The sequence below is a fragment of the Rhinatrema bivittatum genome, chromosome 7 (assembly GCF_901001135.1).
Source record: "Rhinatrema bivittatum chromosome 7, aRhiBiv1.1, whole genome shotgun sequence".
Lineage (NCBI taxonomy): Eukaryota > Metazoa > Chordata > Amphibia > Gymnophiona > Rhinatrematidae > Rhinatrema > Rhinatrema bivittatum.
The window spans coordinates 107,124,368-107,140,185 of NC_042621.1; the positions used below are offsets into that span (position 1 = coordinate 107,124,368).

The following is a 15,818-nucleotide window of genomic DNA, read 5'->3' on the forward strand; positions in this document are numbered from 1 at the left end:
GAGCTAATAAAATTTGTAACCTAACATTAAAATCATCCATTGCACCTGAAGACTGGAGGGTGGCCAATGTAACCCCAATATTTAAAAAGGACTCCAGGGGCAATCCAGGTAACTATAGACAAGTTTTATATGCCCTCTCCCCTTCCCTTTTACCACCCCTACCACATTTACCAACTGTGATGAAATGCAAGGGTACTCTTTTTCCCTAGTGAACAAAAAGAAAAACAGAAATGCTACTTAAAAATGGAAAGTCACTTTAAGGATACCCTGAAGTCATTGGAAATACTGGTAAAACTGCATCTCCCAGAGAGACTGGAGAGGCAGGGCTTAATCATCTGTCCTGGTACAGACTGAAAAGGGCAGGGACGAGCTACCATCAGGTGAACTTCATGAGGCTAATGAACAACTGAAACAGGAGGAGAGTTGGTCTTGGGAGGACGCAGGAGAGGAATTGGTGTCAGGACTGAGAAGAGAGGTCTGAAACCGATCCAGAGAATGAACAAGACAGCATGGAAACTGATCCATCTGCAGGTTCTTCTGAGGTGGGTGTACAGGATATGGAGTATTTAGAGGGACTGATGGCCCTACAATATTAAAAAGAAGAGAACAGTTATTTTTTTTCATGCAACTCTGAATTAAGGGAGCTCTTTTTTCAAACACTAAGTGGGAGATTGGTACTCACTCAGTCTGTTGAGACTACCGTGGGAGGAAGTGCTCTAAAGAGTGCCTATTTCAAAAGCTATTTGAAGAGCTACAGAATAGTCATTTATTAACAGAACTGTTTACAATTATATTTTCTTTTTTTTTTTTTCTTTTTTTTTTTTTTTAAATAAAGCACCTTTAGTACAAAGTACTTTTACGATATCTGCTGTGAGAAAATGAATTTGGAAAAGGCTTTTTATTGAGACCTGAAACAAAAAAGGTTAGAAAAGCTTTTCCTTGCTACTGCCATTGCTAGCCAAGAAACTTTAAAAATAAAACAAAAACTATTTCCTGAACTTGGAGGTATTTAAGGGAGGACTGCACTGTATAACTGTATATAATTTTGTGGATACGGCATAGTTAACCACAAAAGTATAAGCTGAAGTGGACAGAATTTGAACATCTGACAAGAAGCAGTTCGGGAGGGCACCGCCCTGAAAAGCAACTCTTGACACTATGCAATAAGCCCCCTTATCATTCCTACCTCTAACAGATTATTACACTTCTTTTATGGCATCTAAGCTTGGCTCCAAAGAGTTTACTGTCATTTCCGCATGCTAGGCTCTAATCAGCACCTGCTTCAAGGTAACAGTGTCCATTCTGGCTCAGCATGAGCCACCAGCTGGTCTGCCATAGGGGAGGGGGCTGGGAGATTCTCTTCACAGGGTGGGGGGTGAGAGGGAGCGGATTGGCAGAGGTTAAGAGAAAGGATTGGGGGAGGACTATGTGAAGACTGGTTCGGTGTCCCTCAAAGAACAAGGAAACTAAAGTATGCCATGAAATCAAATTAAGAAGCACTGCCATTCATATTGTTTAATGTCCATTGGCCTAGCAAGACATGCTGTGGCTAAGGTTTTCTGATTCACTACTGAGATTACTGGAATATCTGCAGTTCAGCAAGAAAAGCTGTAGACAGATTATGTTAATTACTGAAATAAAACTTTAAGTTAACAATGTTTGCTAGAGGGTGCACACAGGAAAGGTGCAATTAAACCCTCACCACCATGAGGAGAGGAATTCCTGGGATTCCAGACTGCACTGAAGGAAAGTTTCCAGGAGAAGGGAGAGCCTTTAAAGTCACTGGATGAGTGTTTCAGGGAGATGTTGGAGGACAGTAGCCTGTCTAGGAATATACAGAATCAGAGACTCATTGAGCACATTAATCCGAGACTCTAGAGAGAAACAGAAGTGCAAGAGTGAGAAGATCCCACTACCCAAACAGCACTAGGAGGGCCCATGGAGGAAACTTACCCATCCATAATTTCTTACTTGTTTGGGGAGTGCGTGGGAAAGAAGAAGAAGGACTGTTTGGATTTTGTGCTGGAGAGCACTACCATCTGGGGTGCTGTTGAGGACTGTTTTGTTTTGTTTGCCTTCCACCAGTTTCAGTGAGGACTATTTTGAACAACTTTTGGAGTAGAGTGATTTTTGGTGTGACTGACTGGTTGGTGCAAAAGCCCCAGAAAGAGATAAAACCTTAAGGGCCTTGAAAAATGTGTCTTTTCCCCCCTGTACAGGAAGCCCAGGAAGTCCTGGGGCCTTGTGTAGTCCGTGGGCCTCCATTGCCCAAGAGCTGGCCGGGATGAGGGCTACAGGTAATCCTATGCCAATGCAAACTTTTAGATATTGGAAAAAACAAGCAAACCAGAATGACAATTGGTTGTACAGAAAAGCTACACCAGGACCCAAAAAGTAGCCACTACACCGGTGGCTCTCTGTTCTGAGAAAGGAGATTCATTTGAGGAGCTCAGATAACTTGTGATTGGCCAATTACAGTCTCACAAGAGGCAAGAAGAGTGGGGTCTAATTTGTGGCATGCAAGGGGCAGAAATGGATCTTTTACGTAAACACGTATACATATTTTTCTATCCTGTCCTTTTCCAAAGAACCCACAGTGGCTAACATACCAAAATACAACAAAATTCGGGTGGTCTATTTTTTAATTCATCTATGTCCCAGCAGTGTTTGTTTGTTTTTTTAATTTTAAATCCATGGCAATGGTTCCATTTCTAACACAATGTGCCTTTTATTTATGGATCAAAAGTTTTCTTGTAATAATGATCATGTATATGTAATGTAGGGTTACCTAATGTTCAAGTACAGATAGCATTTTAGATGGCTAAAAAAACGGATTGTTATAGTACACGGACATACATATTTGGACACAGGGAAGCCAATTTTCAAAAGACATTTACCCGGCTGAAAGGGCTAGCGGATAACTGCCCACCCTGAGTGCATAGGTGCATAGTTTCACTGCATGTCTACTTTTCCCTGCATTTTGTGGAGGCATTCCTAGGGCGGGGTTAGACCAGGGAAGGCAACAATGCATGTAAGTTTTGAATTTTTAAAAACTACCTGTGTTGTGTGGGCCTTTTCCCTTGGGCAATTTTCTAAGAGAAGTTATGCACATACTTTCCCTTTGAGAACTGATGCAAAATCTGCAGGTAAAAAAAAAACATACCCATGGACTTGGCACCTGCCCACAGAGTTTCTAAATTGCTCCTAAAAGGACATATATCCTTTCCATTATAGTGTGTGTGTTTGTGCTCCCCACCTCTGGGTTTTGCCATGGAAATGATTTTGAATACAATCAGTAGTGCAGAAGGGGGGCATCTGTCTCTTTAAATGACTGCAGCAATTTTATATAAAGATTCCTGTATTAGACCATCATGTGGTGTTCACTGGCATTGTAAGCATTTTTCTTTCAGCTTATTCATTTTAGGTAACATTCGTTCTGACCCAGTTTATAGCATTTTCAATGAACAGTAACCCACAAACCCTCTGGGAGATGGACACCTTTAAATGACCATAGCAACCTTAAATACAGGTTTCTGAATCGGACCGCAATACTTTTTTCCTGCAGGATTTCAAAATAAACAACCTTGCTAGATGTGGTTTTTTTTTTTGAGAGAAAATATTTTTGGTTAACCAACCAACAGCACACAGAAGCCGGCCTTGCTCAAGGATGAATATTTTTAAGTGACTACAGCTATTCTAACTATAGAGCTTTGCATCAGTGCATCATGTGATTTTGATCTGCAGTATTTTAGGGGTTTTATTTATTTATTTATTTATTTAACTTTGTTAGGTAATATCCATTCTGTCTCCATTTATGATGTAAAGCTCTGAAAAGCACAATTATAACCACATGACTTCCTGCAGCCTTCACATTTTTTCTTGCTCCTCCGATTTATCAATGGCCTATTGAGGCGGTACAGGCTGGTGCTTGCAGCTTAGATTTTATTATGTAGGTTAAAGTGTAAGCCACCTACCCCATTGGATTGTGTGCCTTATACATTTATTAATTTAGAATTAAGTTAAACTAGAAGACAGAGGTTGTATAGCCCACCATGGAGGAATCCAGCATAAAACACTCTTGTGACCCCCTACATGGAGGTTTGATGGCCTCGCATTAAGGCATTTGTGTGGAACTTCTTGTTGTGTGACATGTTCCCCCACTGCAGTAGGCTACAACATAGCTAGTTCTGCCCATGGGGTATTTAAACAAACATTAAAAAAAACACCAAAAAACACACGGTGGAGAACCTTTGCAATCAGAAGCTCTCCTCATGAGGACCTTTGAGTGCCCTTTCTGGTGTATATTTCTCCCCTCCCTCCCCCACCCCACCCCCGAGTTAACCAAAAAAAAAAAAAAAGAGTGAACTAAAAAAATGTCTGTTTATGTGGTTTATGGACATCATAGAGAATTAACAGATAAAAACAGACAGCATTTACCACAGCGCACCTGATTAGAAACAGTGAAGCAGTGATCATTTTCTATGGCAATGGGATTAATGTATGGGATCATCCCTAAAAATAATTTTCCCAAAACACTCTCCTGAAATTTATTTTTTTTTTTTAAACTTTCTGGCAGGATTGCTGAACTTTGAATGGATACTCCAGTTACATCAATTAGAATTAATGTAAACTATAAATGAACAATTAAAAAAAAAAGTTAGATAACTTGATGGGACTTAAACAATGTTAACATGGATACCACTATATTCTTTGATATTCAGTAGCTCTGATTTGCTCTATAAACAAGGTTACATGACCACTTACATAGGATCTCCAGATCGTATATGCTTGCAAGCCGTCTGTATAACAGATTCGCATGCCTCATTCAGAGCTCGATCGATGCGATAATCTGCACCTGGATCTGTCTCCTGAACCAGAGTCTGCAGCTATAGCACAAAAGGAAAAAATATCAGGTGACATTTTAATTGCATCTTTTAACACAGTACAATTGTTAATCACACCTTAAGTAAATATTTCTCTCCCTAAACCTTTACATTTGTGGGTGGTTTTTGTTTTTTATTTTAAAATTATTTCTGTACTACCACAGGTCTGAAAAGCAAAAAAGTGATCACATACTAATGTGTTTTACTTCATTGGTTTTCATAATTCAAAAAATACTAAGGAACCTATTTACTAAAGTGTGTTAAAAATGCATATGATGCAAGGCATTTAATACGGTATTTATTAAAGAGCATTAAGTCTTCAGTAAATGCTGGATACAGTACCAGTATGTATTACTGCCACCAGTAACAAATATCAACCTCACCACCACTGAAGTGTGAAGGGAAGGCCCTCTGTGGCCCAATCCCACCTCTTTGATGAATTAAGAGGCTACTAAAAACCAAGCAACAATCCCTCCTCCCTGTGGATGTCCTCCCTCCCCCTCCAGGTACCCAGACTCCTGCCTCTCCCATCTGAGGTCCAACATCTCTCCTGCGTAGCAGCAATTCTGGCTCATTCCTGCCCTACTCACGCCAATGATAAAAGCAGCACCTTTGAGGTGGGGGAGGGGGAGGGATCATCAAGGTGCCAAGCTCCTTGTCAGATCAAGGGGAGGAAAGGTAGTGGCACAGGGCATGAAGGACCCTCTTCTTTACCCAGGGGTGGGGTCCCAGAACAGACAGGTACATTAAACTGCCAATACTATCTTAATAAAGTTAACACCTTTTCAGGAGTAACTGATGTTTTGCATTAGCTAGTGGAGTGACAAATTAAATGATGTAACATGATTTGTATTAGCTTTGAATATTAATGAGCTGCAGCTCATTTAAATATTCTCTACATCAGGGGCTTTTTGGGGGGAGTTTGCATTACGGTAAACAAATTAATGCCATTTTAAACGCATGTTAGACACAGTTATGGGGTAGCCCTCCAGCTATTCCTCTGGCCCTTTTATGCCACCTCTAACAGAGTCTCATCTCCTCCTGTCTTTAATTTTAGAGTAATTATAATCTGTTTGGGTGGTTCCTTAGTGGTGGATCTGCTGGCCCTCTTTTAGCTTCCGTTGGTCACATCCCTGTGACTAGAATACGCTGGCTGTAGACTTCCTCAGCAATACACCTGCACTGTTACTGCAACCTGCCAGCTGCCATGCCCTCTGAGTTCCCTCTAGCTGTCTTTCCTGGCCTAAGAGTGTGATCTTCTGTCCTTCCCTCTCCCTCAGCTCCTCCCAGGGATTCCCTTTTTTGCTTCTTACAGTTCAGGGGTGGCCACATCCTGTCTTCAAGAGCCACAGACAGGCCAGGTTTTCAGGATATCCACAATGAATATGCAATTAAGGCAGTGCATGCCAATCTCTCACATACAGATTTCATTGCGGATATCCTGAAAAATAAGCCCATTTGTGGCTCTCGAGGACCAGAATTGGCCACCCTTGTATTCATTCATGATCTTCTGTGTTTTTGGGAATGTAGTACTGTGCTTAGCCATTGGTGTCATCTATACATACTGTCACAGACAAACACTGTAGATATTTAACACACTTACTAAAATAAATTCCTAATTTACTCATATGATAGCTCAGCCCCCTGCAACTCAGCTCCAAGGCAGAATAAGACCAAGTAAGTATGGGAGTATAATGCCCAGCAGTACTTGTAATTATATTGCAGTGTGAGGATGTACCATATTCTTTATTCCCAGGAGGACATCATGAGCACCATAAGGTGAGGGCAGACGTCTGAATACTGCTAGTAGCTTCCTGGTCAGGAAAAATGATACAGCTTGCTCTGTTTTGTTATATAGATTAAAAGATTCTCCTTGCTTAATCACAGGGGAGTGAGGAAATGGCAATCATAATTAGCTGGGGGTTTTTTCCACATTCCGCAGACTGCTTACTTGCTCTCTGCGTGGTAATTGGAAGCAGTTTACACTCTTATGGACCTCAGGTCTTTTAAACAACCTACTTATTTTGCTATATAACTTGACTCAATATCATTTAACCAACAGCAAAATAAACAGGCTCTGAGAATTTATTACACTTTAAAATTGCAACAAAGTAATTTCAACATGCAAGAACAGCGTCAAAATATATTTAGAAAACTTGGGTGCCAGCCAAAAAAACTTTGGAGCTGGGGCAAAAATTCTTTCCTTCAAAATTTTTTGCACTTTTATTTTGTCTAATTTTAATTTTTCTCTCTGGTTGTCTGTATTTTGCTCTTTGTTCTGTAAATTTTTATGTTTTGCTGTTTTTGGATATTTGTTTGACTTAGGGTGGTTTTTGCATTTTTGTTCGTTTTAGTTTATTTTTATTCTCTTCCAGCCTCTCTTCCCTGGGGCAGGAAGCGGCCCAGGCTGGAGTAGTTCTTCCCTGGCCAGGCAGCAGCTCCTCACTTTTGCTTGGGGGCCCAACACAATGCAGCAGCAGCTCTCTTGTGGCCTAGGTCTGCTGCAGGAAGCTGCTGTTGTCGAAGTCTGAGCCCACAGCAGCAACTTTCTGCCAGTTTGGGCTTGGAGACCACAGCAGCTTTCTGAGTCGGCAGCAGGCGACCTGGAGTCTGGGAATTTTCCACCCTTAATTCAAGGTTATAGCTTTGAAAAGCAGACCTTTCCTTGGTCACCCCTGTTATAGGGAAATTATTCTACAGGAGGGAAGATGCTTCTGGAGGAGGGATCTCTAAAGGGAGAAGACATTTTTCTTTTAATATTTTAATTATACTTTCAATCTTAAACACCTGCTCTCAACAGCAAGAAACCAACAAGGCACTGGAACTACACTTCCTCTTCTTGTGCATAGTATGGCTCAGTGATCATTTTTCCTCTGCCTCTATCTCCCATTAGCAAACAGGAAGATACAGCAAGTATATTTTTATTGGGAAAAATCAGTATCATCGTAGCTTACAGGGTGAAGAGCTAACCAGTTTGTCTATAGTACTTTCAGTTCAAACCAGTTAATTTCTAACTGGAGAACTAGTGGAATGAAGTATCACTCCATGCTGCCCTGAAATCCAATCAATCATACATGGAAGACATCACGCAGGGTGTGCCCCCATCAGAATCATCTGCTTGTCGCAATATCATCTTTGCCATGCAGTTACCACATGTAAATTGCTCCGTCTTCTGCCCTGAATTCAAGTGCTCAGATTTTTAGATCCCTCATCTGTTAGAGACTGCCCTTCTTGGAATGTCCATTCTGCTGATTTAGTGGCATCAACACATCTTCATCAAGCTGGACATGCATTACTTGGGGCTTTATGAGGACCGTAACCATCACCTTCACTGCTTGGCCAAGTGGCACTCAATGTATCACAGGACATGGGGAATCAGGAAGAGTCATGCCACTAGTACAAGGTCTGTACCAAGCGCAGTATATGCTAAAAGCAACAGAACAAATTATGTCACTATGAGGCGCAATGAAAGAAACCTTGGACCCAATCACCTTCAAATACTACAGCTGACCTTTAATCCCCCAACAATCAGGCTATCACCAATGCAAAAATTAGATTCTGATGCACTTCTAGTTAATTTCCAGGCAAATCATACAAATGATTTTTTTCTAGCTTTGGTGCTGAATTCTTAATTGCCAGATTTAACAACATTTTAATTTATTAAATTTTAAATCAATTTATGCACTTTTATAATCTAGGGACCTGGTACACCAGTACCCTCTTTACTCATCAGGCCTGGCCGGTGCTTTAGGATGGGAGGTTCTGAGATTGTCACAATGAGCCAAATCCATTCTGAATCTTTAGCTGTTGCCTATTTTCTTTTTTTTTTTAATGCCTTTCCTGAATAATTTTGATATTTCAAAAGGTACAACACTTGTTAAACTACAGCAAATCTGCTTACCTGCAATAGATGTTCTCGGACAGCAGGGCAATAAATCACGCAGATGGGTCATGTGAGAGTCTCAAGCTGGCACAGAGAATGTCTGCCAGAGCTTTCTAGGAAAGCTTTTAAGCATGTGTGGCTTCCCACAGGCTGCTGGACCTGCTGTTCTTCAGTTTACTGTATAGCTAAGTTACTTATAGCAGTAGAAAACGCTTCATAAAAGACAGACGATATGCGTGGCTCATTGCATTGCCGGTATTAGAGAACATCAATTACAGCTGAGCAATTTTGCTATCTCTGATGGCAAGTAGATGCAACAAGCCATGAGAATGGAAGCAAACGCTTGTTTTCAAACAAAAAATGTGGAAGATGAGATGGTAAACAACAGGCAAGGGTATATCATGTTTCTGTGGAAGAAATTTCGTTTTATCTATTTTTAAACAGCTTTTCGTTATAATACAGAAAAGGAAGACTAACTGAAAATCCAGGAAGGAAGAGCTGGGCATGAGTCACAAAACAGACATTGCAGGATAGAGAGTCAGTCTAGAAACTAAATATGAGGGCCTTATCTACATGACGACTCATGAATGCGTATACCGAAATCCACATTGCAGTCTAACCACCTGAAGTGAAAGACCTCAGATTGGCAATAACCACCACCATGGACCAGACAGCATGGGTTGAACCTGCCAGGGCACTGCAAAGAAACATACCTCATGTTGGCAGATAAGAATTACTTGCATCTAATCTGCCCCTTTGTGCCAGTCTATTGTGCTTTGCAGATCTTACTTTTTTTTAAAAAATGATTTATTTTATTTAAAAACTTTATATGCCACCACCTACAGAAATAGCTCTGGGCAGTTTACAAAGATAGCACTCAAATTATAACAACCAAGCAATAAAACAATATCTAAAAGACGACAAAATATATCGAAGAAAAATTCTGCATCCTATAAAATCAAAGAGATTCCAGATTGCATTATTTCACAGTGAAGGCCTGTTTAAACAAGTGTGTGCTAAGATTTTTTGACTTCTTTTTGTTCAGTTGTTATTCGCAGGGACTCTGGAAGCATGTTCCAGAGTTTGGATTCAGCAATGGAAAATGCCCAATTCCTGGTTATGTCAAATCTTGCTATTTTTACATCCAGGACTTCCAATAATTTTTATCAGCCACTCTCAACTGCCTGGTTTGCTTATGTAAGCATAAAGATGAGCAAAGCCATACAGAAGAATCTTGTTTTAAGAAACTGAATATCAGTCAGAAATTTGTTTTGGTTATGCTCTGTAGTGTATATAATACAGGAGAGATATGTTCATGTAATTGAAAATTTGTCAATATACAGGCAGAGTTTTGGATCACCTGCAATGGATGAATAGCAAACAGGAAGCCCTAAGAATAGCAAACTGCAGTAATCCAAATTCTGTAGGATGAGAGCTTATAGCACAATATGAGTCAAGTAAAGGCCTCAAACGGTTTAAGAGATGACGTTTGCTCTTCTCCACCCAGCCCAGTAATGGCCTTTTAGGCCTATTCCATGCATGCTTGAATTCTGCCACTGTTTCAGTCCTATTGCTTTGTCACGGTTCCTCCGGTCCATGCACTCCCAAACTGCGCTGTTTTCCCAATAGGAAATGTATTAGTGTTTAGGGCCTGGTTTAATAGTTGTATTTCATAGATAGAGTTGTTACTGTTTGAGTGTGATCCATAATACAGGTGTATCTTTGTGCGGGTTAGTTTGTGTGCATTATTGCAAATCCTGAGCCTGTTAGGTGCTATATTTCTCTTTCCATTTCTCCAGGTTTGCACTGCAGAGTGGCTTTTTTGATTTTCCATTCCAGTTCTGTCTCCATATTTATAATTTGTGGTGAAGGTCAGTTCTGGGTGTGTGACTAAGGTGAGGTATTTTACTAGCATGTAGGCATTTGTATCAATCTTATTTGTTGTGTTTTCTCAATAAGATATGCATTAGTGGTAAATTACTGTCTTTTCATAAGGAAGGCTGTTGTGCCTAGTAGTAAAGGGAGTTTGTTTTGCTTTTACTGAGATGTCATCAGATCCAGAATATCTTTTTTGTATGGCGAGCTGTACAGGGTAATGCCCTAGATCTGCTCTGCACTCATTGCTGGGGGTTGAGGGGATCCCTGTGGATGCAGAGTGCATGTTTACATTTAGCCCCGGATTGGTCACATGTTCAGTGTGTCACGCATGTGAGAGCCATCTGTCAGGTGTGTCCTGGACAAGAAAAGGTTGAGAACCACTGCTATAGAAGATATTTCACATCTTTCTTTTAGAAAGTACTTATTTTATTTAAAAGGTTTTATATTCCGCTTATACTGGACAAACTATGCTAAGCGGCTTACATCATAAACATATACATAAGACCACATTAAAACATACCATAAACATCAGTACATATTAAAAGGCAGTAGGAGTTCAATCAAAATTTTAAAATACCAGGTGAAGTAAGTACATCTTTAGTTCCTTCACTCTCTGTATGCAGGCAATGCACCGTTTTGGTGGCCTTCCTTTAAATTACATCCAACTTATCAACATCCTTTTACAGATATGGTTTCCAGTATTGGGCACAGTGCAGCAGGTTTATCTCATGCATATTCACTGTACATCTCCAGGAAACTTGACTAGCTAGGTGGGTTGAGAATCTCTGGACTAAGGTACTGGGTGGGTGGGAGGGAGGGAGGGTAGGAAGGGAAAGGAAGCGGCCTTTAAAAAAAATAAATAAATAAAAGTCAGACTTACCAGGAAGGGGATAGGGGCAATTGATGACAGAAGTGAAATTATTATTATTATTATTTTTTTTTTTTTAAATACTTGAAGGGATTTAGAGCAGTGGTTCTCAACCTTTTTCCCATCATGTCACACCTGATGGACAACGCTCACATGTGTGACACACTGCTCATAGTACACGGCAGAAATTAAAAAAGACCCAGTATTACTTTTAGTGTTAAGAATGACACAAGGGAAAGATAAGTACTCTTTCTGAATAGAAATTACATAAATAGTAAACCTCCCATACCAAAACCAGCACCCAACTTCCAGCACTCAAACAGTAACCACCTTATCTAAGAAAAGGTAACACTGAAAATATTACACCAGGCCTTAAAATACCAATGCACTTCCTATTAGGAAAATTGAAAAGCCAGGCTGCTATAGAGCCCTACACAGAAACTACACACCAGCAGAGAACCTCACCTGAATCACATGTGCTGACCCTCACCTAACAAAGAATAAAGAGACCAAAACGCATAACTAGAAGCATGCAGACAAAAACTGAACTGGAAACCGCAACAAGCCAGAGAGATTGTATGCAGTGCAACAAAGGAAAAAGATAAATATCACCAGTCCTCATAATCAAGAAATATAAAATCAATAGCAGTAAAACCATACTAACAAAAAGAGCAGATTTCAAAATAGCTGATGAATGCAATATCCAATAATTAAAAAATCAAATCAAAAATTTCTAGATACCAATAAAATATTTCAAAATGGCAGACAAATACCCAATAATTAAAAACAAGGATTAAAAAATGCTTTGCTCTCCATACCTGGAAACATTTGATATCCAGGTGCCCTGATATTTCTGTGAATTAGAAGTAGGAGGAGGGAGGGTTGCTTGCAACTTTCTCCTCTCAGTCACACACAAGCGCGCTCTCTCTCTCTCTACTCTCAATTGTAAATATATACACATGCTCTCTTTCACACAATTACACACGCTCTCACATACTTGCTGTCACACAACACACAGGGTCTCAAACACAAATGCTCACTCACTCTCTCTCCCCCCTCTCACAGAAGAACCAGCGGCAGCAACAGACTCCTCTTCCAGCCCTCGCAGCTTCGAGAAAGGAGTTCCATCGGCCGCGGGGCCTGACATTGCTCCGGGCCAATACTGCATGCATTTGTACCTAGCATGGTCTCTTCTTCCTGTGCACACAGCCGCTGCACACCACTTCCTCTTACAGGCTGGGGGGGGAGTGGCAGGAATAAGAGACTATGCTGCTACCGGTAGTACCGCTGAGTGCTTCTTCCAGCTATCCTGCCACATTCCGCCTGGGCGGAGGAAGAATTTGTTTCTTGCTGGGGCAGAGGGAGCAGCTGGGCCAGAGGGGAACCGGGAAGGGTGGCAAAGATCTGCATTTGCTTGGCGATATACTGTCACAACACACTGGTTGACAACTGCTGGTTTAGAGGGCAAGCTCAGTCGGCAGGGTACTTTTATTTTTATACTTTAGTGGGGGTCTGGGAACTGGGCCAGGAGACCTATGCGTAGCTTTTTTTTTTTTTTTTTTTTTTTTTAATGGCCATTGCCACTCACCTCTCTAATCCCATCCCAGAAGAACAGAGCAACATCCCTCTCTCCTGCTGGTTTTCCTCTGCCACTGTTGAAGGTTTTATTACAGTAGAAATTGCAAACAATGGCCAACAGGAGGAAGATATGTTACATAAGAACATAAGATATGCAATACCAGATCAGACCAAGGGTCCATCAAGCCCAGCACCCTGTTTCCAACAGTGGCCAATCCAAGTCACACATACCTGGCAAGTACCCAAACATTAGATAAATCACAAGCTACTATTGCTTATTAATTGCCGTAATAGCAGTTTATGGATTTAACCGCTAGGAACTTATCCAAATCTTTTTTAAACCCAGTAACACTAACTGCTGAAACCACATCCCCTGGCAATGAATTCCAGAGTTTAAGTATACACTGAGTGAAAAGGAATTTTCTTCAATTTGTTTTAAATGAGCTACTTGCTAACTTCATGGAGTGCTCCCTGGTCCTTCTATTATCTGAGAGAGTAAATAACCGATTTACATTAACTTGTTCAAGTCTTTTCATGATTATGTAGACTTCTATCTTATCCCCCCTCATTCGTCTCTTCTCCCAACTGAACAGCCCTAACGTCTTTAGCCTTTCCTCATAGGGCAGCCGTTCCATGCCCCATATCATTTTGGTCGCCCTTCTCAGCACTTTCTCCAGTGCAGCTATATCCTTTTTGAGATGTGGTGACCAGAATTGCACACAGTATGTCATGTCTTATGTTCTTATGTAACATACCTTCCTCCTGCTGCTGGCTGGGGAGATGGAATAGGGAGAAAAATCAGTCAGGCCATGGGGATGAAGAAGTGCATCAGGGGAAGTATGTGGTGAGGAGAAGGGCACTGCCACTCCTCCTGCTGTTAGGGCCTTGTCACTGTTCAGCTCTCTGTCCATCTGCTGCCACCTCCACAGTTCCATGTGGCTCTAAGTGAGTTGGAGCTGTGCACTACTCCAGCACCGTTCACCCAAGAAAGAAAACAGCACAGGTGTTCAGGCACAGTGCAGCTCAAACTCACTGAGAGCTGCACAGAGCCACAGAGGTGGCAGGAGCTGATGCTTTGGAATAAAGCCCCAAACTGTCAAATTCTAAGCCTCATTAGAAATTTTCCTTTTTCTTCTGTGTAGCCTTAGCCCTGTCAAGAAAAGTGCATATTCTACAATACTCCCTGTGCCTAAAAAAAAAAAAAAAAAAACCCCAGAGAATACAATACAAAACTATCAAACATTAAAACTGAATCCTCCTCCAATTTTTCCAGAGCTTTAGTCAAATTAAAAAAAAATCATAAGGGATTGTCACATCACCTACTACTCCTACGCAGAAAATATCCAACTACTAAACCCACCAGGCACAAATCAAACTCTAACCATTACTCACCTCAACCAAACACTTGAGAAAATTGCTAACTGGCTGCACAAGAACAAACAAGCTGAAACTCCAAAAGACAGATGCTATGGATCAAGAAAAAAAAAAGACCCTGATCACCCTCTCCCAGAAGTAATGCTAGGAGGAATAACTCAAGTCCAAAGCCTGGGTTTCATTCTGGTCTCCACACTGGCCACCAAGGCCCAGGTCCAAACAGTAGCCAAAGCCAAAGCTTACACTGGCTGCCAACACTACCACACCAACTTCAAATTTCTGACTCTGGTTTACAAATCCCTCAAAGGTCAGATTTCTACTTATCTCAGCGACTCTCTAATCCCCCCTATAAACCTTCTTCCCAAACATTTTGATTGTCACAGGCCTGCCCTGTGATACCATCCCCAAGGCCCATGCACCTCAAAATTCTAGGGAAAGGACTTTTGCATGTGCTGCCCTCACCCTGTGGTACTCCCTTCACTCCCCCACTACCGCCACCATATATCAGATTGGCCCCAGATTTTCCCACCTTCAGAAAGATTGTGACAATCTGGCTGTCTGAGGTAGCCTTTGGCGCTAGCCAGTCCTAAACCCAGAACAATGACAGTTCTCCAAAATGCTGGTTTGTGTTGCCCTCGCTGAAAATGAAACACTCCCCTCACCAAGAGGCAATCCAATTTATTTGATTTATATTCCACCTATATTGATAATTATCATGCTAAGTGGATTATAGAAAGAACAAAAAATACAATACATCACCACATAAAATATACAGCGTACATCTCAATCTAAATTCAAATTAACAATGCCTCAGTGAATAAAAATGTTTTTACAGCCTTTCGAAATAGTTTAAGACCCGTTAACCCACGAATATCATCAGGCAGATTATTCCAAAGTGTAGCACTCCCAGTAGATAAAGACCTCTGATTAGTATTTAGGAATTGCAGAGTTCTTAATGATGGCAGTTCTAAAAGATTTTTATAAAACTCGACCAAAGGGCCCTATTAGTAACATATGGTTTAAACAAGTCAGATAAAAACATAGGGGCAATTTCATGTAAAGCTGTAAATACAAGAGTCAGAATCTTGAATTTAACCCTCTGCTCCACCAGAAGCCAGTGGAGCAGAGGAGTCACATGATCACTGATTTTAATATCATTCTTGCCACTGAAGTTTGAAGAAGCTGTAATGCTCGAAGTCTTGATTTTGGAACACCTAAGTAAATCGAATTTCCATAATCCAAAGTAGTTAAAACAAAAGCTTGCATAATAGTTCTAAAATCAGCTAACTCAGAGGTCTCAAATGCTTCAACTTTTAATTTAAAGTACCCAAAGAATGGATTTTATCTGTTTTTA

At 40.8% G+C, this 15,818-nt stretch overlaps 1 protein-coding gene across 1 annotated transcript in view; it reads right to left on the bottom strand.

Moving 5' to 3' along the window:
- Positions 1-15,818, bottom strand: part of GLG1 (golgi glycoprotein 1) — a 280,281-nt gene that overhangs the window by 123,369 nt on the left and 141,094 nt on the right. The window contains exon 9 of the mRNA XM_029608896.1: positions 4,765-4,886. Within this exon, the coding sequence (XP_029464756.1) occupies positions 4,765-4,886 (122 nt within the window). The remainder of the gene's footprint in view (positions 1-4,764; positions 4,887-15,818) is intronic.